Raw genomic sequence first — 20,830 nt, forward strand, 5'->3', positions numbered from 1 at the left:
TTGTTAATATTGCTGGCAATGGCTAATCAACTGCCCAACAGCGTTTGCTACGCTATAGCTGTTCACGGAACTCGCTATCACTATCACGCTATTGGCTCCACGAACAGTTCAGATAGCGTTAGCGTTTGTAACGTTAATAGTGTCTCCCCCACTGATCTCATTAAAGTGGATATGGCATACCCTAATAATCTGAGGTAAAAAAGTGTGACCAATAGAATACCGGAAGCCATTAAAGTTGTAGTCAGCGTACACGCTTTTGGCGGAAAATTTGAATAACTAACACAAAATATATGTGTTAAATAAGATATATTGTAAAAATGTAAAATATGATTATAATGTAACCAGTAAAAATGAATTAAAAAATTAATTAATTTACAAAATATATTAAAATGTATATGTTTAGTAATTTGAAATGTTCTAAAATATTAATCTGGAATGTGTTTATTTGAATTTTTATAATATTGTTTTATATCATACATATAACATTTAATATTATGTATTTTTTTATAATTGTAAGTGACATTTGTAAGTGACTTTATAACAAATATTTTGTAATATTTAAAAAAATATTTGGTAATATATAACATTTTTATGTATAAATTGAGTCAAAATATATAAATATTTTATTAAATAAGAGGATAAATAAAAGATTAAAAAATAAAATTTTGCAGGTGTCTAAAAATCGTAAATTTTTATTTATGACCATCTTGTTAAATAATTTTACTAATAAATAATACTACTACTACTACTAAACTTATAAGTAAGTTTAAAGGGTATTGTTATAGCTTATTTTGTCCTCGTGTCCTTAATTGTGTTGTAGTAATCCATACTTGCAGCTTGTAAAAAAAGTAACTATTAGACATAGATTAGCATAGATTTATTTAATATTTAAGTATAAATATTATAATGTACATAATAAAATGTATATACATGCACTATATACATGCACAGCATAGAAGAAAATAAGATAATTTTTTTATCGCGTTTTTTAGAAAATAGTAATAGAAAAGTAGTAATAGAAAAATGTTATTTTGCGTGCTTTATTAAACTTTGCAAGTCACATGCTGTGCTATTTAAACATAATGACAATAATGTTACATTATAAATATATTTTATAACATAAAATATATGAATTCAAAACAAACGTATCACTTAAAACTTAAATTTGTAATTTAAAGCAACATAATAAAAATGTGTATTCAACAAAACTTATGTACTTATGAGGTACATATTTGAATCCAGATACATTATATATTAAACATATTATTATTAAACTTTTCAGACTTAACCTTACTCACCTATGAAACGTTTGTTGTTTATTTTCACTTTCTTTTCCACAATAAACACATTTTTTAATTTTGGAATCTCACTATTTTACTATTTTACTATTTTTATTATAAAAAAAGTAATATTTTGGAAAACTGCTACACATCTACGTCTATAGATAATTAATTACACGTGGAATTTCGTATCATCGTCACAGTAAACTGTGTTCGTATTCGTATACACCGCCATATTGTGTACAGAGACTACAACCTTCAATTGGTCACACTTATTTCGTCCTATGCCATATCCACTTTAATGAGATTAGTGGTCTCCCCGAACGCACCCATACATATGCACAGTCGTATATTGTTACATGGCGTGTGCACTGGGGGTGTATATATTTACTTCTTTTTATTATAACTCTTCAGATTCATTAGTACTACGCGTGCTACTCTTTCTTGTCACTTCTTGTGTACTTCTTATTTTTTTTTGGGGGGGGGAGGTTTATTGTGTCTGATCTGATGCAGATATATGACACGTATGTCTCTTATCTTTGCAAGGTTGCTACCCCGCCTCCCTCTTTTTCTTATATTATTCTTCCTATTTTCTTAATAAATTCATATACTATCTTGAGTGTGCTCAGTTCCTCTCTTTTCAACCAATTCCAGACGCTGTCCGGGCTGCTAGCTCCTACTTTATTCAGTTGTTCGGTTAGGTTCATTTCTATTCTTGCTTCGTCATAGGTGTGACAGTTGAATATGAGATGGTCCACGTCCTCTCTCTCGTTATCTCACTGACATCTGGTGTCATCAATGTAGCCTTTCCGCGCCAAGCTTGAATTTAGATTAAAGTGGTTCGATCTTAACCTATTGTATAGTACTACAGCCCTTCTTGGGATGTTTGTTCCTTTGAATCATGGGCTCCTTTCATTGCTTCTGTAGAAGTTTTCAAAGTAGAACTTTCCCTTGAAATTCACCTGTGTCTCTAGATATCTGTTGTTTTTTTGCATTAGCTCTTCCGTGTATTTGTTTTTTAAATCTTTGCCAGGGATTTTAAGCTCTTTTGTGTGTTTTTTCCGTAGCTTCTTTTGCTAAGGGCCACCGCACAAACTCTTCCATAACGCGTTACGTTACGTTAAGTACTCCATACGAACCTAAGTTGTACTTAAAATTTAACTTAAATCAACGCACAAAGAAATCCTTAACGTAAGTTCTTAAGTTCTTACGTTAAGGATTTCTTTGTGCGTTGATTTAAGTTAAATTTTAAGTACAACTTAGGTTCGTATGGAGTACTTAACGTAACGTAACGCGTTATGGAAGAGTTTGTGCGGTGGCCCTAACTTATCTACCTCTTTATTTCCCCAGATACCTTTGTGTGCTGGGATGCAGGCAATTACTACTTTTTTGTTATAATCTTTCATTATTTTAAAATGTCATTTTCTAATCTCTAGGACGTAGTTGTTTGAGCATGGGGTGATTTCATTATTGGGCCGTTCATTTAGGGCCTTAAGTGTGCTCAAGCTGTCTGTGAGTACTAAGATATCTTTATTGACTTTCTTGTGTACTATCCATTCTAAGGCTTTTGCAATCGCGCATGCTTCTGCTGTAAAAACTGTGGCTGTGTCGTTAAGGCTCATGAAGTATCCCATTTCTTCGTTTTCTATAAAGAAGGCACTTCCCACCGAGGCTTGTCTTCTATTTTGGAACCATCAGTGTATATTCTCATTGTGTTCTTTTTTTCTAATCCATGTTTGTTTTGTATTTCTTGTATTATTTCCTGTTCATTTATTTTCTTCTTCCCTTTATATTTCTCTCCTATATCCGCTTCTATGTTAACGTTATTTGTTAGATCCCAGTAGTTCATTTGATACAGCTCATTTCTTGTACTTTTTCCTAGTATTTCTGCATCCTTCTTGACCCGGTTCCATGCTTCCACCAGGATACTATCTTTTTTCCATGGGGTGTTTACTTTCTGTTTCAGTTCTTCTTTGGCTAAGATTTCGATTTCGGTTATCTCACCGTCTTTCTCTGTAGTATCTTGTCCTATGATTTTTATCCAATAGTTTCTTGCTAACAATTTTGCTCTGTTTGTCATTGCCATTACTTTTGCTTCTGCTAACATAACATTTGTTAGGGTGCTATTTCTGTAACCCATTGCAGTTCTTATTCCCATGTATTGTGCTTTTTCAATTTTGTTTGCAGCGTCTTTATTGTTTGTAGGCATATATATTGTTATACCATATTCTATGGATGATCTTACTAAGCTTTTGTATAGTAGTAAGGCTGTGTTAACTTCCACGCCTCTTGATACTTTGTTTGCATATTTGAGAACATTATTGACTTTTCTTGCCTTATCTCTCATTACACTGCAATGCTTTGTAAACTGCATTTTGCTGTCTAGCTATATTCCTAGAAATTTTACTTCTGACTGTATTTTTATTTTTTGCTTCTTGTAATTAATTGACGCTGAGTTGTTTATTATTCCCTTTCTGTTGAATTTCATTATCCTTGTTTTTTGGGGGTTTATTTCCAAACCTATATAACCTAGCGCTTCTTGTATGTCTTCGAGTGCACTCTCGATAAGAATAATTCTTGTGGTGAGGTATCTTTCACTACAGTAAATACCCTGTTCAAAAAGTACGATAGAAACTGATAGAAACATAGAAATTTGATAGAAATTTAATATGATTTTATCTGAATCTATCGTTTCTATCAGACACTAGATTTCCTGCCAGATAGAAAAGTTATAAAATTCTATCGTTTCTTATCGTATCTGAAATAAACGATTAAAACTTTATCTAAATACGACTACTTTTCTATATGATCCTATCTACTTATCGTACTGAATATGAAATTTACGATTCAAGGTCTATAAGACTCTATATGAATTAATCTGAAATTGTTCCTATACGTTTCTATCAGATGTATTCCAATTTCGGCGGACATAAAGTTCTATCGTTTCTTATCGTATCTAAATTAAACGATTAAATCTTTATCTGAATATGAGTACTTTCCTATACAATTTATCTGGCTATCTTACTGAATATAAAAATTATGACGTAAAATCTATATAAATTAATCTGAAATTGTCCCTATACGTTTTTATTAAAAATATGTTATATACTATAATAGTTTTCTATCATTGTCTATATAATTGGAGATATTTTAAACAGGGAAAAATTATTTCGCAATTTTGTCGAACATAACATTTTATCGTTCTTTATCGTGTCTGAATCAAACGATTAAAACTTTATCTGAATATAGAATTATCTGAATAATTTATATAGACTTTAAGTCGTAATTTTTTTATTCAATAAGATAACCAGATAAGATAATATAGGAAAGTATCCATATTCAGATAAAGTTTTAATCGTTTAATTCGGATACCATAAAGAACAACAGAATGTTCTGTCCGGCAAAATTATAAAATAACACAAACACACAAAAAAAAAGGTTGGTCCGGCGGATTAGACTAGTCAATTCTTATGTATTTTGACCCGCTGAATACGAATCCAAAGTCAAAATTGCAAAGTTAGCTCGCATTTCCTAACCTCAAAAAAAAATTTTTTTTAATGTTGGCGGACCAGACTATATAATCAGTCAATCCTTATGTATTTTGACCCGCTGAATCCAAATCCAAGGTCAGAATAAAAGAGTTAAATATAATAGGAAAAGGGAGTGAATTTTCTACGCTATTCATTCACAGAAGCTCAGACTTGTTATAAGTATTGAATTTTCCCCGGATAATGTGCTTACGCAAGTTTGCACGCTCCAAATTATACATTTAAGATCCAAGCTGCTTTTACAAGGTGTTTTTTTGAGGTTAGAAAAAAATAAGCCAATTCAGCAATTCTGACCTTGAATTTCGATTCAGCCGGACAAAATACATAAGGATAGACTACTTTGATCCGCCGGACCAACATTAAAAAAAATTTTTTTTGAGGTTAGAAAAAGTGAGCAAATTTACATTTACATTTTCCTCATGCATGATGACAGTGAAATCGGCCTCACGTCTTCCTTGTCTTGTTTGTCAATGAAGATGACTTAAAATTTCTTCCAGTCTTCCGGGATTTCCATATTTCCTTCAAATATTTGGTTGGAAATATGAGATGATTGATTCATATATTTCTGGCAATTCTTTTAGCATTCTGTATTCTATGTGATCCAGCCCGGAGGCTAAGCTTCTCTTTGCTTTTTTAATGGCTCTTCTTACCTCCTCCTTTTATTTCTTTGTTGAGATCTATTTCTTCGTGTACTGTTATTTTCTTTATTTTTTTGGTTGGTGCCCATGGCAATGCATATTCTTGAATTTTCTTTGCGATTGTTGCGTTCCTGTCTTTGGTTTGCCACTTATTCCAATTTACTGTCTTTTTTGGATTTCTTAGTATTCTCAATTTATTCCAAACATATGTCATGCCAATATTTTTATTTATACTTTCTATAAAGGCATAAAAATTATTTCTCTTTGTTTGATTGATTGTTTTCTTTGCTTGTGCCTTCGCTTTCTGAAATTCTATGAAATCTTTTATCGATTGTATCTTATAGAATTGTTTTAGAGCACTTTTTCGCACTTCTATGCAATTTTTACAGTCCTCATTCCACCAGGGTTTTTGGCTTGCTTTCTTGTCTCTTCTGTTATCAAAATGTCCTATGCTTAGATCTTTTTGTTTGATTCTCTTATCCTTTTTATTTTCTATGCCGCTTTTCAATCCTTCTATAAGCAAATTGTATACTTGTTTTGGATCTTTCCTCTTCCAATCTTTCATTTTATCTTTGTACCATGTCATTAAGACTTCCTTGTATTTTTTCATGTTCTTTTTGGTTATTCTGTTAGTCTTTTTTCTATAATACTCTGTTATCATATTAATTTTAACGCTGATGGGGTGGTGGTCTGAGCTCCATGTGTCACTTACTTTTGTTGATGATCCGTTTTGTCTATCAAATTTGTTGATACAATAATCAGATCCAGGCTTGACCTTGACTTGTCATGTGATCCCATGTAACTTTTGATATTTGTGTTTATGACATATAAGTCAGTTTCCCAAACAGCATCCGCAAGTATTGTTCCATTGTTGTCTATATTCTTACAGTTCCAAGCAGTATTATGGGCATTAAAATCTCCTGTAATAATAAGGTTTCTTACCTTTTTAAATTGTTCCATGAATTGTTTCCACTCTTTTTTAACTATTTGATGTCCTGGCTGTCGGTATACAGCAATTATGGTAAGGGTCTCCTTGTGTTTTGTCATATTAATTCTTACTGCCGTAACTTCGCGTAGCTTGGGAGTACTAATGAGCTGTAATCTTTGGTACGTAATACTTTTTTTGATGATAATGGCTGTTCCTCTTGCACCGATATTAGAATTATTCCTCCTGTTTGTTCTTTCTATGTTATAACCTTGCATGTGTATTTTATCCTCTTCCTTTAGTTTTGTTTCTGTTACACACAGAATGTCAATTTCACTGATTAGGTTACTTAGTTCAGGTATTTTTCCTCTTATACCTCTAGCGTTCCATACGACTAGCTCCATTCCTCTCGGTCCTTTTGCTTATCCTCTTTTTGTTTTCTTTCTTCTAACACTTTGTTGATTTTACCATGTATTACCTCAATTACTTCTTTTAAAGCCAGCAGGAAATACTCATTATGTTCATTCCGTTGAATGACTTGTCTTATACTTTTTGTAGCAATTTCTTTGTCTTTCGGTTCTTCAATGTCTATATTATCCTTTTCCTTTTCTTCTTCTTCATAGGCATTTGCCTGTCTTGCTCTATTATTATTGTCTCTTTTATTTTTGGTTTTTTGACTTATCCAGTAGCTATCTTCTTCTTCTTGTCTTTCTTCTTCCATCCATTGTTTGTATTCACTTTCCTTATTCTTTTGCTTCTGAATGTTTGCGGTCTTTCCACTTGTTGTTGCCAGTTGTCTTACTTGTTTCTCTTTGCTTTTCACTGTTGCTACTTTTCCTTTTGTTACTGCAGTATCGCTCCTGCTTGTTCCTGCTTTGTCTCTTACAAGTGCATCTCGATATCTTGTGGATTTCTGTCCCAATTCCTGTTTGGCTTCAGTAATTGAAATATTTTTCTCCGCAGCGTGTCTTAGAACGTTCTTTTGATGTATGAATTCACGGCATAGTTTACTATTTGCCTTGTGAGCCTCGCCACAGTTTTTACACTTTGGTGCTTTGTCACAGGTCCCGTGGAACTTGTCACCACATATAATGCATACTTTTTCTTTCTCTCTACAGACAGCTTGCACGTGGCCAAACCTGTAACACTTAAAACACTGTTTTACGTCCAGGATGTACGGTCTTATTTTAATTTTGACTAGTCCCCCGTACAGAGAGAGGAATCTAGGCATCATGTTACCTCTAAATGTAATTATTATATTATTAGTTACAATACTTTCCATTTTTTTTCACTACGTTATTGTACCTTCGCGATATTAACTTTTCCATCTTTTGTATATCCTCTCTTTGATCAATAGCAATGGCTAAATCCTCGACTTTGTCTCCCCAATCAGTTACTACGCCCTTTATTGCTGTATTCCTCTTGAGTACGCTGAACTCAAGCTCTTTTATTTTTTCGATCTTACGAATTACTTTGTTTGCTTTATCAATGCCAAGGTAATGTAAATCTGCAGTTCTAAATCCAGTTTTTATAAAGGTATCTGGCTTAATGTCCTCTTTTGCTAATGCATTGAGAATTTTAAAACAGTTGATCTTACCTCGTTTTTCCATACTTTCTTGCCTGAGTCTTACCGATATTACGCAGTCTTCTTTGTGTCCTGCCTTAAAACCCTTTTCCTCTTTTTTGTTTGCTTGTGGATCGTGGCCTCCGTAGTTATATAGTATCTTGCCATTTCTGCAATAAATTGTTTCTTTTTTTGGTTCGTCGTCAGTAAAGTATGTAGTGGACGATGCTGTTGTATCTAAAGTCTTGATGTAGTTCGTTGTCTCTTGATGTTGTTGAGTCTGTTGTATCCATTTCATCACTTTTTCCTATATCTTTTAATACTCGAATTTTCCTTTGTTTTACTTCTTCCTGTTCTTTTTTTTCTCCTTTGTCTTGCCTCTTCCTTTTTCCGGCACTTTTCTTATTCTTTCGCATCTCCTCTGATTCCACATCCATGTGGTCCTCACTACTACTATTACCACTATAGGTTAGATCTATTTTTTCCTCCTCACTTGGGCTCACACCTATTATTTTTTCTACACTCTCTTTAGACAAATCACTTTTCACTTTTGGACTCTTTCCTTCTACTTATATTTCCTTACTTTTTGTAGTGCCGCGTTTCGCGGTATTCTCGTCCTCCTTGTCTTTGTTCTCTTTGTTCCGCGGCGCTTGCGCAGTCTTCATTCTCGAATGTTCTATTCTTCTTACCGGGAACTTGAGCACACTTCTCGCAAATCTTTTTATCGTATCAGATTTTCGTGACACTTTCTCTTTTTTAGACTTTATCACCCTTTTCAGGGATTTTATCACCTCTCTTTTAGCCCTGATAAGGACTGGTTGTATTTCTACTAAATTACGTGGCACCGTTTGTATGCTATCGCAACTCTCCCGTCCGATCACCACGCGTTCTCACATGCGACCATCGACATATAGAATGGACTGAGCATTGCGATAGGTTAGCGCGCGCCTGCTTTAGAGTGAGAGGTACTACACCTGAGGCCTATATTTGTCTCTTTTGCAAGCTTCTGATTTGTTATTTCGTCCCCCTCCATTCACGGAAGAGGACGAAATAACAAATCAGAAGCTTGCAAGAGAGACAAACATAGGCCTCAGGTGTAGTACCTCTCACTCTAAAGCAGGCGCGCGCTTGCCCATCGCAATGCTCAGTCCATTCTATATGTCGATGCATGCGACTGTGTGTGTACTTCTTATGGGCACGAAAAGGTTAGAGTTAGAAATGGCCACGCATGCTTGTGTGTGTGTGTGTGTGTGTGTGTGTGTGTGTGTGTGTTCGATATGCCAAAATGTGGCTCTTATGTCCCATGGAGCGGATTACGCGGAAACAGAATCAACGGATCACTAATCACGGGATCGTTCTAATAGAACCTTTTTAAAAATTCCGTTGAAACAGTCCCATGATTGGTGATCCGCTCGTTCCGCTTCCGCGTAATCCGCTTCATGGGACATAAGAGACATATTTCGACGTAGGGCCACCGCATAAGCTTTTTCGTAACACGTTACGTTACGTTAAGTGCTCCATAAATCTAAGTTTGTACTTAAAATTAAACTTACATCAACGCACAAAGAAACTTTTAACGTAAGTTCCTAAGTTCTTACGTTAAGGATTTCTTTGTGCGTTGATTTAAGTTAAATTTTAAGTACAACTTAGGTTCGTATGGAGTACTTAACGTAACGTAACGCGTTATGGAAGAGTTTGTGCGGTGGCCCGTACTGAAAGCAGCGGGATGTTTGTGATTGGTTGCAGAGTTCGATACGCCCGATACGCGCGGATCGTCAGACAGTACTTAAAATAGTACTTAAGATGATCTTAAATATAAAATTCGACTATGCCCTAGTTTACACCGAGCACTTGGTACGCGTATCAAGTAGTGAATTTAAGCTGATCAGCCAATGATTAAACACATTCACTAGTTATTTACTATTTAATACTTATACCAAGTGCTCGGTGTAAACTAGGTCTATGAATATCGGCCTAAGCCCAAATCTACAATAGGGTATCGATCATGTAATTTTGCTCCTAGGGCAGAAACGTGAAAAGTGGAAAGTTTTAAGTTACTGTCTCTTTCTATTTACCATAATAGAAAGAGATAGTTACACAAAACTTTTCACTTTTCACGTTTCCGCCCTAAAGAAAGTTACATGATCGCTGCCTAGGTATAGTAAGCTTTATGCCATAAGAAACTAACCAATTATAATTGAATGTGAGAAGAATAAACGAATATAATTGGTTAATTTTTTAGGGCTTAAGGCTTAATACATTATTGTAGATCCGGCCTTAGGCCGGATCTACAATAGGTATAGTAAGCCCATAGACCTTATAGATATGGACTGGCAATACCAAGCGAAACCGTGTCCATACTTCTCTCTCTAAAGAGTCCGGAAATATGTTTTGCGCATGCTTGTACATATTATACATTGAAATCCAATGATTGGATACGTTTTGGTCACGTGTTTTAACTTATGTGTGTGTATATATATGTATATACATATGTATGCATGAGTGCTGACATGCGCAATAGTTATTTCCGGTAACTTTAGAGAAAGAAGTACTAAAAAGTCTGTTTCTCTCTCGCACCTCTTCTGGACACTGTTTTCTATACACAAACTGTAGGCCAGTGCTCGGAATTAGTTGCACATTTCGCCTCGATTCCTGAGGCACCGCCTGCTATGCCCCCACTACCGCTGTAGGCTCGACGGCCGAGCCGCCGAACGCGCGCGTGGCCTTGTGTCTCAGGAGCGTTCTACGATAGATATGCCTGGTCTATTCGCGTGATTAAAAAATTTTCTTGCGCTGTGAATAATTTTTTTATTTTTACAGACAATTAAAGTTATTAATATTATTTTTACGTTTATAAACATATTTGTATATACATATAATGAGCATAATATAACACAATGTAATAATTGCAATTTTGTCAATAGCTTTCCACATCACCCAGGAGGAAAAATATTATTAATAACTTTAATTGTCTGTAAAAATAAAAAAATTATTCACAGCGCAAGAGAATTTTTTAATCACGCGAATGGACCAGGCATATCTATCGTAGAACGCTCCTGAGACACAAGGCCACGCGCGCGATCGGCGGCTCGGCCGTCGAGCCTACAGCGGTAGTGGGGGCATAGCAGGCGGTGCCTCAGGGAATCGAGGCGAAATGTGCAACTAATTCCGAGCACTGCTGTAGGCAATGTGCCGGTCTATATCTATAAGGTCTATGAGTAAGCCTTATGCCCTAAGAATTGACCAATTATAATCGAATATGAGAAGAATAATCGAATATAATTGGTTAATTCCTTATGGCATAAGGCTTACTACACTATTGTAGATCCGGGCTTATAGGTTAATTTCTTAGGACGGGATTCATAGACCGATCTTAAGCTCAAGCATTGTCTTAAGTCTAGCTTTGAGCCGACTTGAGACTTACTTAACCAATGAAATAACAGCATTGACGTCTCAAGATCGTGCTTAAGCTGGAACTTGAATAAGATTCGACTATGAATTCCGGCCTTAGGGCTTAAGGCTTGCTACACCTATTGTAGATCCGGTCTTAGTTCGGCCACATTTAATTGTAGGTTATAACGAAAAGATGTATTTTTTTAACAACAAATTGTTACGATGATTTAAATATGGTAAACAAAATTTTTGTTTACCATATTTAAATTATCATAACAATTTGTTGCTAGTATTTTTGATGCACAGGGTCGATCTTTAGAAATATTGAAACGCAGTATTTCGATATTTCTAAAGATCGAAAAGTAATTTCGATTCCGATTCGACTTAACGAGAGGAAAAATCCCTAAATTGCACGTTAGGGGAGACAAGAAAAATCCCCAGGTAGTGTGTCGCTTCCGCGAAAAAAGTAGACACGCGATGGAAAGCGTAAATATTTACATCTCTTGAGTGTCGTTTCGGCGGATTTTTTTTTAATTTGTATAATCATGATAGACGGAAACATCTCAATGGAGGAAGATACGGAATTGCGGGACCTGGTGGTGCAGACCCTGGAAAGTAACGGCGTCCTCGCTAAGATACGGGTGCGTCTTGGGAAGCTATGTTTCGCGTAAAGAGGAAAAAAAAAATTTCGCGAGTCTGTAGGTTAGGCGAGTGTTTTTGGGGCGAGAAGGGGTAGAAGCTACGGTTAAAAATTATTACCGCGTAATTTTCTCTTTTTCGTTGGCTTCACGGAATCTCTTATAATGTTTGCAGGCGGAACTCAGGGCGAGCGTGTTTCTGCACTAGAGATACTGTTGCGTTTATCGTTAATATGTCATCAACGCTTTTGACAAGATCCAAATAAAATAAAATATTAGAAATCTGGAGTGAAATTGAAAATAACGAAGATTTGGATCTTTTATTAATCTTATATAAATTATCCAAATTAATAGGAAAATAACAATTTATGAGTAAATAAACGTTTTAATATTACTACTATTCTTTTTTTAATTATTGTTCCTAGACTTGTAACTTAATTCTTTATTTATTATGATCTTAATGCATTTACGATCATGTATTCTTTTACTTCAAATAGTGTAAATTTACTTACAAAATAATCCTTGACAAGCATTCCATTGCTACTCCGAACCTCTATTCTAGCAAAGGTGGGTGGATAACACATTTCCTGCTTGCTGAAAGGTAAAAGATATACATCAATCAGCAGACAAAGTGACAATGAATAATGAGCAGGTTTGTCAAAAGCGTTGATGACATATTAACGATAAACGCAACAGTATCTCTAGTGTAAACAATGTGAGTACATTGCTGGTACAAACAGTACATATGCTTCGTAGTACAAACAATTTCGACAAGCCTACTCTTAGTTTGTTGTATCAATTTGTTACTGTATTGTTGATGATAAATTTACTTAATGCTACAATGTATGTGATTTCAATTTTTTTGCTTACAATTTTGGTACACTCGAGAACGTAGTAGGCTTAAAATTTGGTAGTTTCACTCTGCAAGGGATTGTTCTCCAGCCGTTAACATTCTACAAGCAAATGATTGACTGAGAAGCTAAAACAAAAAATTAATTCAAGAAAAGAATCGGTTCATCTACAAAAAGCACATATAGAATACATAATTTTTTATAAAGATATTAACTAATTATCTGATATATTCGTTTATTCTCCCTTCTTTCTTTCCATCTTCCTTCTTTATGCTTCTTATGCTTAGCTTAATTTTATTTCATTGAAATCTGAATGATTCCAAGGCGAAGAACAAGAATTCAATCATAGTGTTTATAAAGGCACATTAAAGAAACTGAAAATTAATATAACATAATATAATATAATATAATATAAATACAATATAATATAATATAATACATTAATATATTATAAATATAATAATAATTTGTTCTCTCATATACATATAAATATATAAAACATTTGTTCACCTTGTTCATCTCTATGCACTATATTTTTAGTTATTTGTGTAATTTTTATTCATTGATTAAATCAAATGTTATAAATCATTTATACAATATTTATTGTTTGACACATACGCGCGCATACGTCAAAACCGACTCTGCAAACCTTGGATTTACTACTTTAACAGTGTTACTAACCTGCAGAAATTGAAACGGTATTGCCTAGAGAATTTGGTTAGTACCAACATTTTCTCATCTAGTTTTCTGGAAAATGTCGTGTAACCGCCTCAGGAATCGAGGCGAAATGTGCAACTAATTCCGAGCACTGCTGTAGGCAATTGCCGGTCTATATCTATAAGGTCTATGAGTAAGCCTTATGCCCTAAGAAATTGACCAATTATAATCGAATATGAGAAGAATAATCGAATATAATTGGTTAATTCCTTATGGCATAAGGCTTACTACACTATTGTAGATCCGGGCTTATAGGTTAATTTCTTAGGACGGGATTCATAGACCGATCTTAAGCTCAAGCATTGTCTTAAGTCTAGCTTTGAGCCGACTTGAGACTTACTTAACCAATGAAATAACAGCATTGACGTCTCAAGATCGTGCTTAAGCTGGAACTTGAATAAGATTCGACTATGAATTCCGGCCTTAGGGCTTAAGGCTTGCTACACCTATTGTAGATCCGGTCTTAGTTCGGCCACATTTAATTGTAGGTTATAACGAAAAGATGTATTTTTTTAACAACAAATTGTTACGATGATTTAAATATGGTAAACAAAATTTTTGTTTACCATATTTAAATTATCATAACAATTTGTTGCTAGTATTTTTGATGCACAGGGTCGATCTTTAGAAATATTGAAACGCAGTATTTCGATATTTCTAAAGATCGAAAAGTAATTTCGATTCCGATTCGACTTAACGAGAGGAAAAATCCCTAAATTGCACGTTAGGGGAGACAAGAAAAATCCCCAGGTAGTGTGTCGCTTCCGCGAAAAAAGTAGACACGCGATGGAAAGCGTAAATATTTACATCTCTTGAGTGTCGTTTCGGCGGATTTTTTTTTAATTTGTATAATCATGATAGACGGAAACATCTCAATGGAGGAAGATACGGAATTGCGGGACCTGGTGGTGCAGACCCTGGAAAGTAACGGCGTCCTCGCTAAGATACGGGTGCGTCTTTGGGAAGCTATGTTTCGCGTAAAGAGGAAAAAAAAAATTTCGCGAGTCTGTAGGTTAGGCGAGTGTTTTTGGGGCGAGAAGGGGTAGAAGCTACGGTTAAAAATTATTACCGCGTAATTTTCTCTTTTTCGTTGGCTTCACGGAATCTCTTATAATGTTTGCAGGCGGAACTCAGGGCGAGCGTGTTTCTGGCACTCGAGGAGCAGGATTCGGTTATGGTGAGTATTGTCGAGGCATGCCGTAATAAGGTGTAAAAGAGAAATTTCCTGTTTACAAAGTGTTGTTCTCTGTGGGCTTTTATGTCTATAAAACGCGAAACATTTCTGTTTTGCATTTATCTTACAAAATGAAAAAAGAGAATTTATAACATTTTTATGAAAACTTCACATATTTTGGGGGGGATTTTTATAAATTCTATTTGATAAATATATTAGAATTTTCATACAATTCCTATAAAGGATGAATTGTCTGCTGCAGATATTTTTTTAATATATATAGTCTACTTCATAAATTCTTGCAAGCAGTTACAAGTTATGTGTATTATTTGAAATTTATACAAAGGAACAAAAGGAATAAAAAGCTGGATTGTAGTCAGAGATGATTTGAAATATATGTTTCAGAATCCCGAGCCACTTCTCAACAAAACTGTAAAGCAGTACCTGTCTAATTCGGAAGGAAAATTATTGTTTTCCTTAGTTCGGGAGTTCCTAGAATACTTTGGTCTCGATTACACAATATCGGTGTACGATCCAGAAACTTACTTTGGGAAGGAGTATAACTATGTAGGGAGAAATAAGTTGTGTGAGGAATTAGGTATCGATTCAACTGAGCCATTGCTGGGAGAAATTCTGAAGAATAGCATCAACGGTGCCTTCAATAGTTCACAAAAGGTATCTTTTTTTTAATCAAGTCCGTTAATGAAACAATTGTAATTGTTGATGAAGTATGAATTCTCAAAATGGGTTACTATATTCATCAAAATTAGGCAAAATTTAATTAATATATCTTGTATAAGACTTATTTCACAAAACCAACAAATTTTAATTATAATCAAGAATTATTAGTCTTAATTATTAATCAAAGTAAATAAATAAAATTAATATATAGTACATTTTTGTGTATCCTTTCTACAGAATAAAAGTAGCAACAGACATGATGAAACAGATGAAGCTACAACAAACTTTGCGAATGCAACATTTGAGGTGTCTGTTCCTAAGATAATCCACAATGAATCTCTATCGTCGTCAAATGATAATGATTCCTCCGAAAAGTTAGAAAGCATTTCCGAGCAGAGTCCGAAAGTTCCAATAAACGTGACAATAACGGACAAGAAATGCAAAGATCCGCCAACCAATGTCGTGACGGACACATCGGATTACGATAAGCATCAATCTTCTCTCAGGGAGAGTACAACGGACACTGATGGAATTGAAGGTAACAGGAACAATAACATAAATTTTGATAAGAGTACCTCGAATCCACATGGCACATGCATGGTGACGAGCGATGCAGCACTGGAGACTGATAGTACCATTACGTCTAATCCATTAAACAAATCCGAGTCCTTAATTAAGTTCGACGACTCTGTAGTGATCGACACGCAAGCAAATCAAAATAAGGATGTAACTAAGCAAAACAGTATAAATAGTTTGGAGTTAAGTATAGAGAACAATGTACAAAGTAAAAAGCCGATTAATGCAGGAAGCAACTTTGGAAAAACGATTTATTTCGACGAGATTATTGTCGGTGGTGAACGGAAGAGCGTTAGTGCAATGAATAAAGCTGAGCCTTTTTTAGAGAGTTTACCAACCATAAATCAGAAAGCCAATTCGATATTTAGCGATCTGCCGCCATTAAATGGTAAAAAGGCGAATATTAACGATCTGAAGGAATTAATGGACATTGGGCTTGGTAAGTTACAAAAAATATAATATTAATATAAAGGCCAAGATGTTGAGTAGCAATTAATTAAAAACTAAAAGTGTTTAATAAAGTTAATAACTTTAGGTATTTTTAAGACATGTAAACTTTAATTTATTAACTTTTTCCTTAAATTATGAATTTATCTATGTAAAAGAAAAAACTGAGTTTTTCCGTTTATGTAATTTTAACGTGTGTGTAATTAAATTAATTTTATAAACTATTAACTTTAATTTAATTTAGTTAAAAAATATTAACATACCCTGTACACAGACTGTGAATATAACTGTATAAAAACTTGTCTCATCAGGCTCAAGCACAAAATTTAATGAAATATTGAAATTACATACATACATTTTTATAGCTACAGACGGTATAGATAACTACGAGGAAGACTTTGTGTCATCTGCGTCGGGTAGCGCAAACGAGCAAAGTCCCACTAAGGATCCGGATAAGGTAGACAGACCTGTGAAATTGCGAACAAAGAAAGAGGAAAAGCCTCAAAGTGCTCGTACCGAAGATTTGAGCGAAGAAATCGAAGAGATGGATGAGATTTTGAGTAGTACCTCTTGCGTAAGTAAATTGAACTTAAATTAGCGCAAACGGTGCAGCACTATTAAACAACTGCAATTGCACATATTTTTCTCTCGCATAAATTACGTAATTATATATACATAGAACCGTTATATTTTAGCTCGAAGATATAAATACGGATAAGAATATATCAAACTTTGCGACGGGTATTACCGCAGATTATACATAGGGAATGTAATTTTCAATTCGTATCGCTACAGATCTGTTCTGTAGGAATTCTAGCGAGTTGTTCCTCCTATATGTAATCTTAATAAGATCGACATCCTATTCGCTAGAAACGCCGCGCGGATATCTATGCCGACTACCGTAAGAATTCAGGAACTCACAGAATCGAATCAATAGTTTCTGATAAAGGCACTGCCAAGCTGTGGCTCAATACTTATAAGTTTGCGCTACAAAGAAAAGAAAAAAAACGTAGAAGGAAAATGTCTGAATGCGTATTTCCATACAGATAATACCATATTTTTGTACAATTTGTAAAGATAAGCGATACTCTGAAATTGTCATAGTTCGTAATATAATGATTGCGTACTGTGAACAATCGTCATCTTTCATAGATTATCTGAGACATTGCATAATTCAAAAAAAGCAATATGATTATTGACGTGCCGTTATTAAGAAGAATGCAAAGTGTATTTCTTATGATTTATATACATAAAGAGTATCTTCTGTCATTCAACTAACGAAACGGAAACATGAAGAAATATGTAGGATTATATGAAATAGCAGTTATACAATTATGAAATTCATAATAACTTTGAAGCTTTTACTTTTATATTTTGATAAAAACGATAAAACATTGAACGTTATAAAGTAAACTGTTTCATTTAACTTCAGACAGGCTACCTTCTACGTTATGTAAAAAAATATTAGTATTATATTACTCTTACAAGTATATTACGCAAGTGTTATGATAATTTAAATATTGGAGAAGAGTCGGAAAAAGAAAGAACACACGAGTTACTACTCGAATAATAGCTTAGTCATATTTCTCTCTTACTTTTTTTAAAGACTATTAGCATTTTTGTTGTGTTTAATGAAATCTGCCCTTAATTTTACGACTGAACATTGTCCATTACCTCATTTTACATAAAGTTACTGACACGATATTATAACAATATCAGGAAATCGTCCGTCTAGAAATGGATTGCCTAAAAAATCCATCAAATTATTTTTTCGAATGTTATGGTGCTAAGTGTTTGAAGCTAAAGTTATTTATGAGAGTTAACGTTGTCTAAGAAAAAGGGAAAGAAAAATTAGGTGCTTATATATTTTCTTGCATCCATGATTCGCAGGAAATTAGTGAAAGCTAGACTAGAATATTAATTTTTGGATAATACAGTTCGATTGAAAAAGAAAAAAACGAAAAGAAAGGAAAATGTTTAAACGCGAATATTTTATATTTTGCTCCCATTTAATATGCAATAACTAAGTACAACAAGATGGATCAACTAGATGCTTGACAAATCAAAATCCTTTTGTAAAAAAAATATGTATAGCCAGTCAGCTTTACAGAAAGATTTTCATCGATGGCTAGACTACGTTGAAATTTGTCTAGTTCGAACAAAGAAATTCCGTCGCTTGTGTAATTTTGAATTCCGCAAGATTAAATGATAATTTATTGCATAGAAACTTAAGAGAGGATGATAAGGGGTCAAAGAAAAAAATACCGTGCTCAAATACTTGCAGCATTTTTTTACACTGTACACTTGTATAATACTATACTTAATTATTATTGTCCTACTACATATTTATAAATTATGAATTCACATTCGGTACGAATGTCACGAGAGAAATATTTATTTTGACAGCACCGATGCGCGTAATGTGAGAGGAAGGGACAAATTATATAATAATGCAAATATCAACAGGTGTTGATCTTCGATCGCGTGTGCTATGTTATAAGAAATATCGTTAAGTTCTTCGCGGAAAAAAGAACAAATATTAAAGTAAATAATATAAAATGTATATTAAAATTTTTTGTCAATTGAATTAGATGTAAAATTAGTAAACTGTAAATTAATTGACAAATTTATTAATTTCATAATTTATACTTCACATACATTGTGGCATATTACATTTATTTTTTTATTTTTACAAAGTTAAGTTCTTATACATAGTAATATAAAAATAAATTCTAAAAAAAATTCTCGTTCTTAATGTATTTCATACGTAATTAGCATTCAATGAGACAAAAAAAGATAAAAACGGATCCCAAAAAACGTGCTCCGCACCGACACGTGAGTCCCTTCGTTTCAACACTGCGTTCGCGATAAATACGGAATCGCTTAGTTCGAACTGTCGTCTTTGTCCCAATATGTATTTAAAAAGCGAAAAAAAAACAGAAGAAAACAAGCAGGTGTGTTCCTGACCAATCAGCGTGGTTACATTCTATTATCGACACAGTAATCTTGACGACGGGATTCAGGACTGCATTTGAAACATTCCTACGCTCCGTAGAATCTAGACGAGAGATAGATACATTCCAACGTTACACTTAAGATAGGCCGTACTTTCGTTACCATTAGCATGCACGTTTACAAAATAAGTGTATCTCTCATTGTAGACTGTAAGGATATAATTTAAGGAACGTCTTTTTGTATCCGCCGCAAGAGCATGCGGTTGAAAAGGTTTCTTAATCTTTCAGTGCGACAGGAAGCTCGCCCTCGATGGGTCGATAGCGTAATGCACTGAAAAAAGTTTAATATTAAGTAAATATATTTATTTTAGTATCGTTAAGTTATATATTTAAATAAATATTAGCAAGTATATAAAATAATTTCTTTATAAACTCACGAAATTTATTTAAATCAAGAAAAAACGATACTAAAAATAAATATATTTATTCAGTAACAAGAAATCTTTTTTCGGTATATTCAGACAAGTCTCGTTTAATCGTAAGACGGCAATTTTGAAGCTATATCTTGTTTACGTATCTTTTTGGGTTTTTCTTCTTCGCATGTTTGTAACGTAGATATATCTAGAGAACGCATATGTAAAATCGGATCGTCTTCAAAAGACGCTATATTTGTCTCTTAATGCTTTTGAATGTATTTACTCGTATACCTGGGAATGAACGGTATTCTCCTTTTTTTTATATGATTGTTGTTTGACGCAGCTTTTGTGAGAGGAACATATCCGATGCAGATTGTACGTTAAATCAAGTAACAATTTTATTATGAAAAATGTATATACATATGTAACACAGTGGTGTTTAAATGCACAAATTTCATGAACAGGCAGAGCTCGATATTTTCGGGATAGGTAGCCATAATTATTCATAATTCACAGTTTGAAATTTCACGAAGGTATCGATAATAGTAAGTCTGCTTTACGGTACTCCTTTACACGGTCACAGATAATTATTTTGTAACCACGTTGAAATATTGGTAGCTATACCGTGCCTTTTAGTGTATATGAAATAATTATAAAGAATGCAAATAATAAAAACAAGTACTGTGGAATTGTGGGTTTTACGAAAACACCTATGTTACTTATTTATGATTTTCAAGTATGATATAATAATATGTATTCATGTATATGTTATTTATTTTATAAAGATTTTTCTCTTTTGCAATCGCGTTGCCTACTTTCTTTCCCATCACTTTGTATAAAACCCCTGTATAAAATCCAATACATTACCTTCTTTATAATTAGCAGCCGTTTGGAATGTGTGTGTGTGTGTGTGTGTATTGTGTGTGTTTTGACTATCATAATATTAACTAAAAGTTATCTATATTAGTTAAAAAGAATTTTTGAAAAATATAGTCTTTAGGTTTCTTTTTTCTTTTCTAATTAACAAT

General features: G+C 33.8%; 1 protein-coding gene and 1 long non-coding RNA gene across 4 annotated transcripts; one reads left to right on the top strand and one right to left on the bottom strand.

Annotated features, from left to right (window-relative positions):
• Window positions 1-674: 674 nt before the first annotated feature.
• Window positions 675-13,620, bottom strand: LOC118646787. Of its 2 annotated transcripts, XR_004964225.1 has the most exons (5): window positions 13,348-13,620; window positions 13,053-13,211; window positions 12,857-12,965; window positions 12,499-12,580; window positions 675-836 (listed from the first exon to the last, which is right to left on the bottom strand). It is a non-coding gene; the product is annotated as an uncharacterized LOC118646787 (long non-coding RNA). The 2 variants fall into 2 exon arrangements; XR_004964224.1 differs by lacking the exon at window positions 675-836 and having other exon boundaries at window positions 12,187-12,580; window positions 13,348-13,617.
• LOC105840406 (dentin sialophosphoprotein) lies at window positions 11,775-20,604 on the top strand. Of its 2 annotated transcripts, none has more exons than XM_036290438.1 (6): window positions 11,775-11,989; window positions 14,678-14,731; window positions 15,134-15,403; window positions 15,647-16,424; window positions 16,798-17,006; window positions 17,128-20,604. In XM_036290438.1, exons 1-6 carry the CDS (start codon window positions 11,894-11,896, stop codon window positions 17,194-17,196), a joined length of 1,476 nt encoding a protein of 491 aa, XP_036146331.1. In that variant the 5' UTR covers window positions 11,775-11,893; the 3' UTR covers window positions 17,197-20,604. The 2 variants fall into 2 exon arrangements, with proteins under 2 accessions (XP_036146331.1, XP_012542779.1); XM_012687325.3 differs by lacking the exon at window positions 11,775-11,989 and adding an exon at window positions 14,291-14,504.
• The last annotated feature ends 226 nt before the right edge of the window (window positions 20,605-20,830 follow it).

This window comes from Monomorium pharaonis, chromosome 8 (assembly GCF_013373865.1).
Source record: "Monomorium pharaonis isolate MP-MQ-018 chromosome 8, ASM1337386v2, whole genome shotgun sequence".
Classification (NCBI taxonomy): Eukaryota; Metazoa; Arthropoda; class Insecta; order Hymenoptera; family Formicidae; genus Monomorium; species Monomorium pharaonis.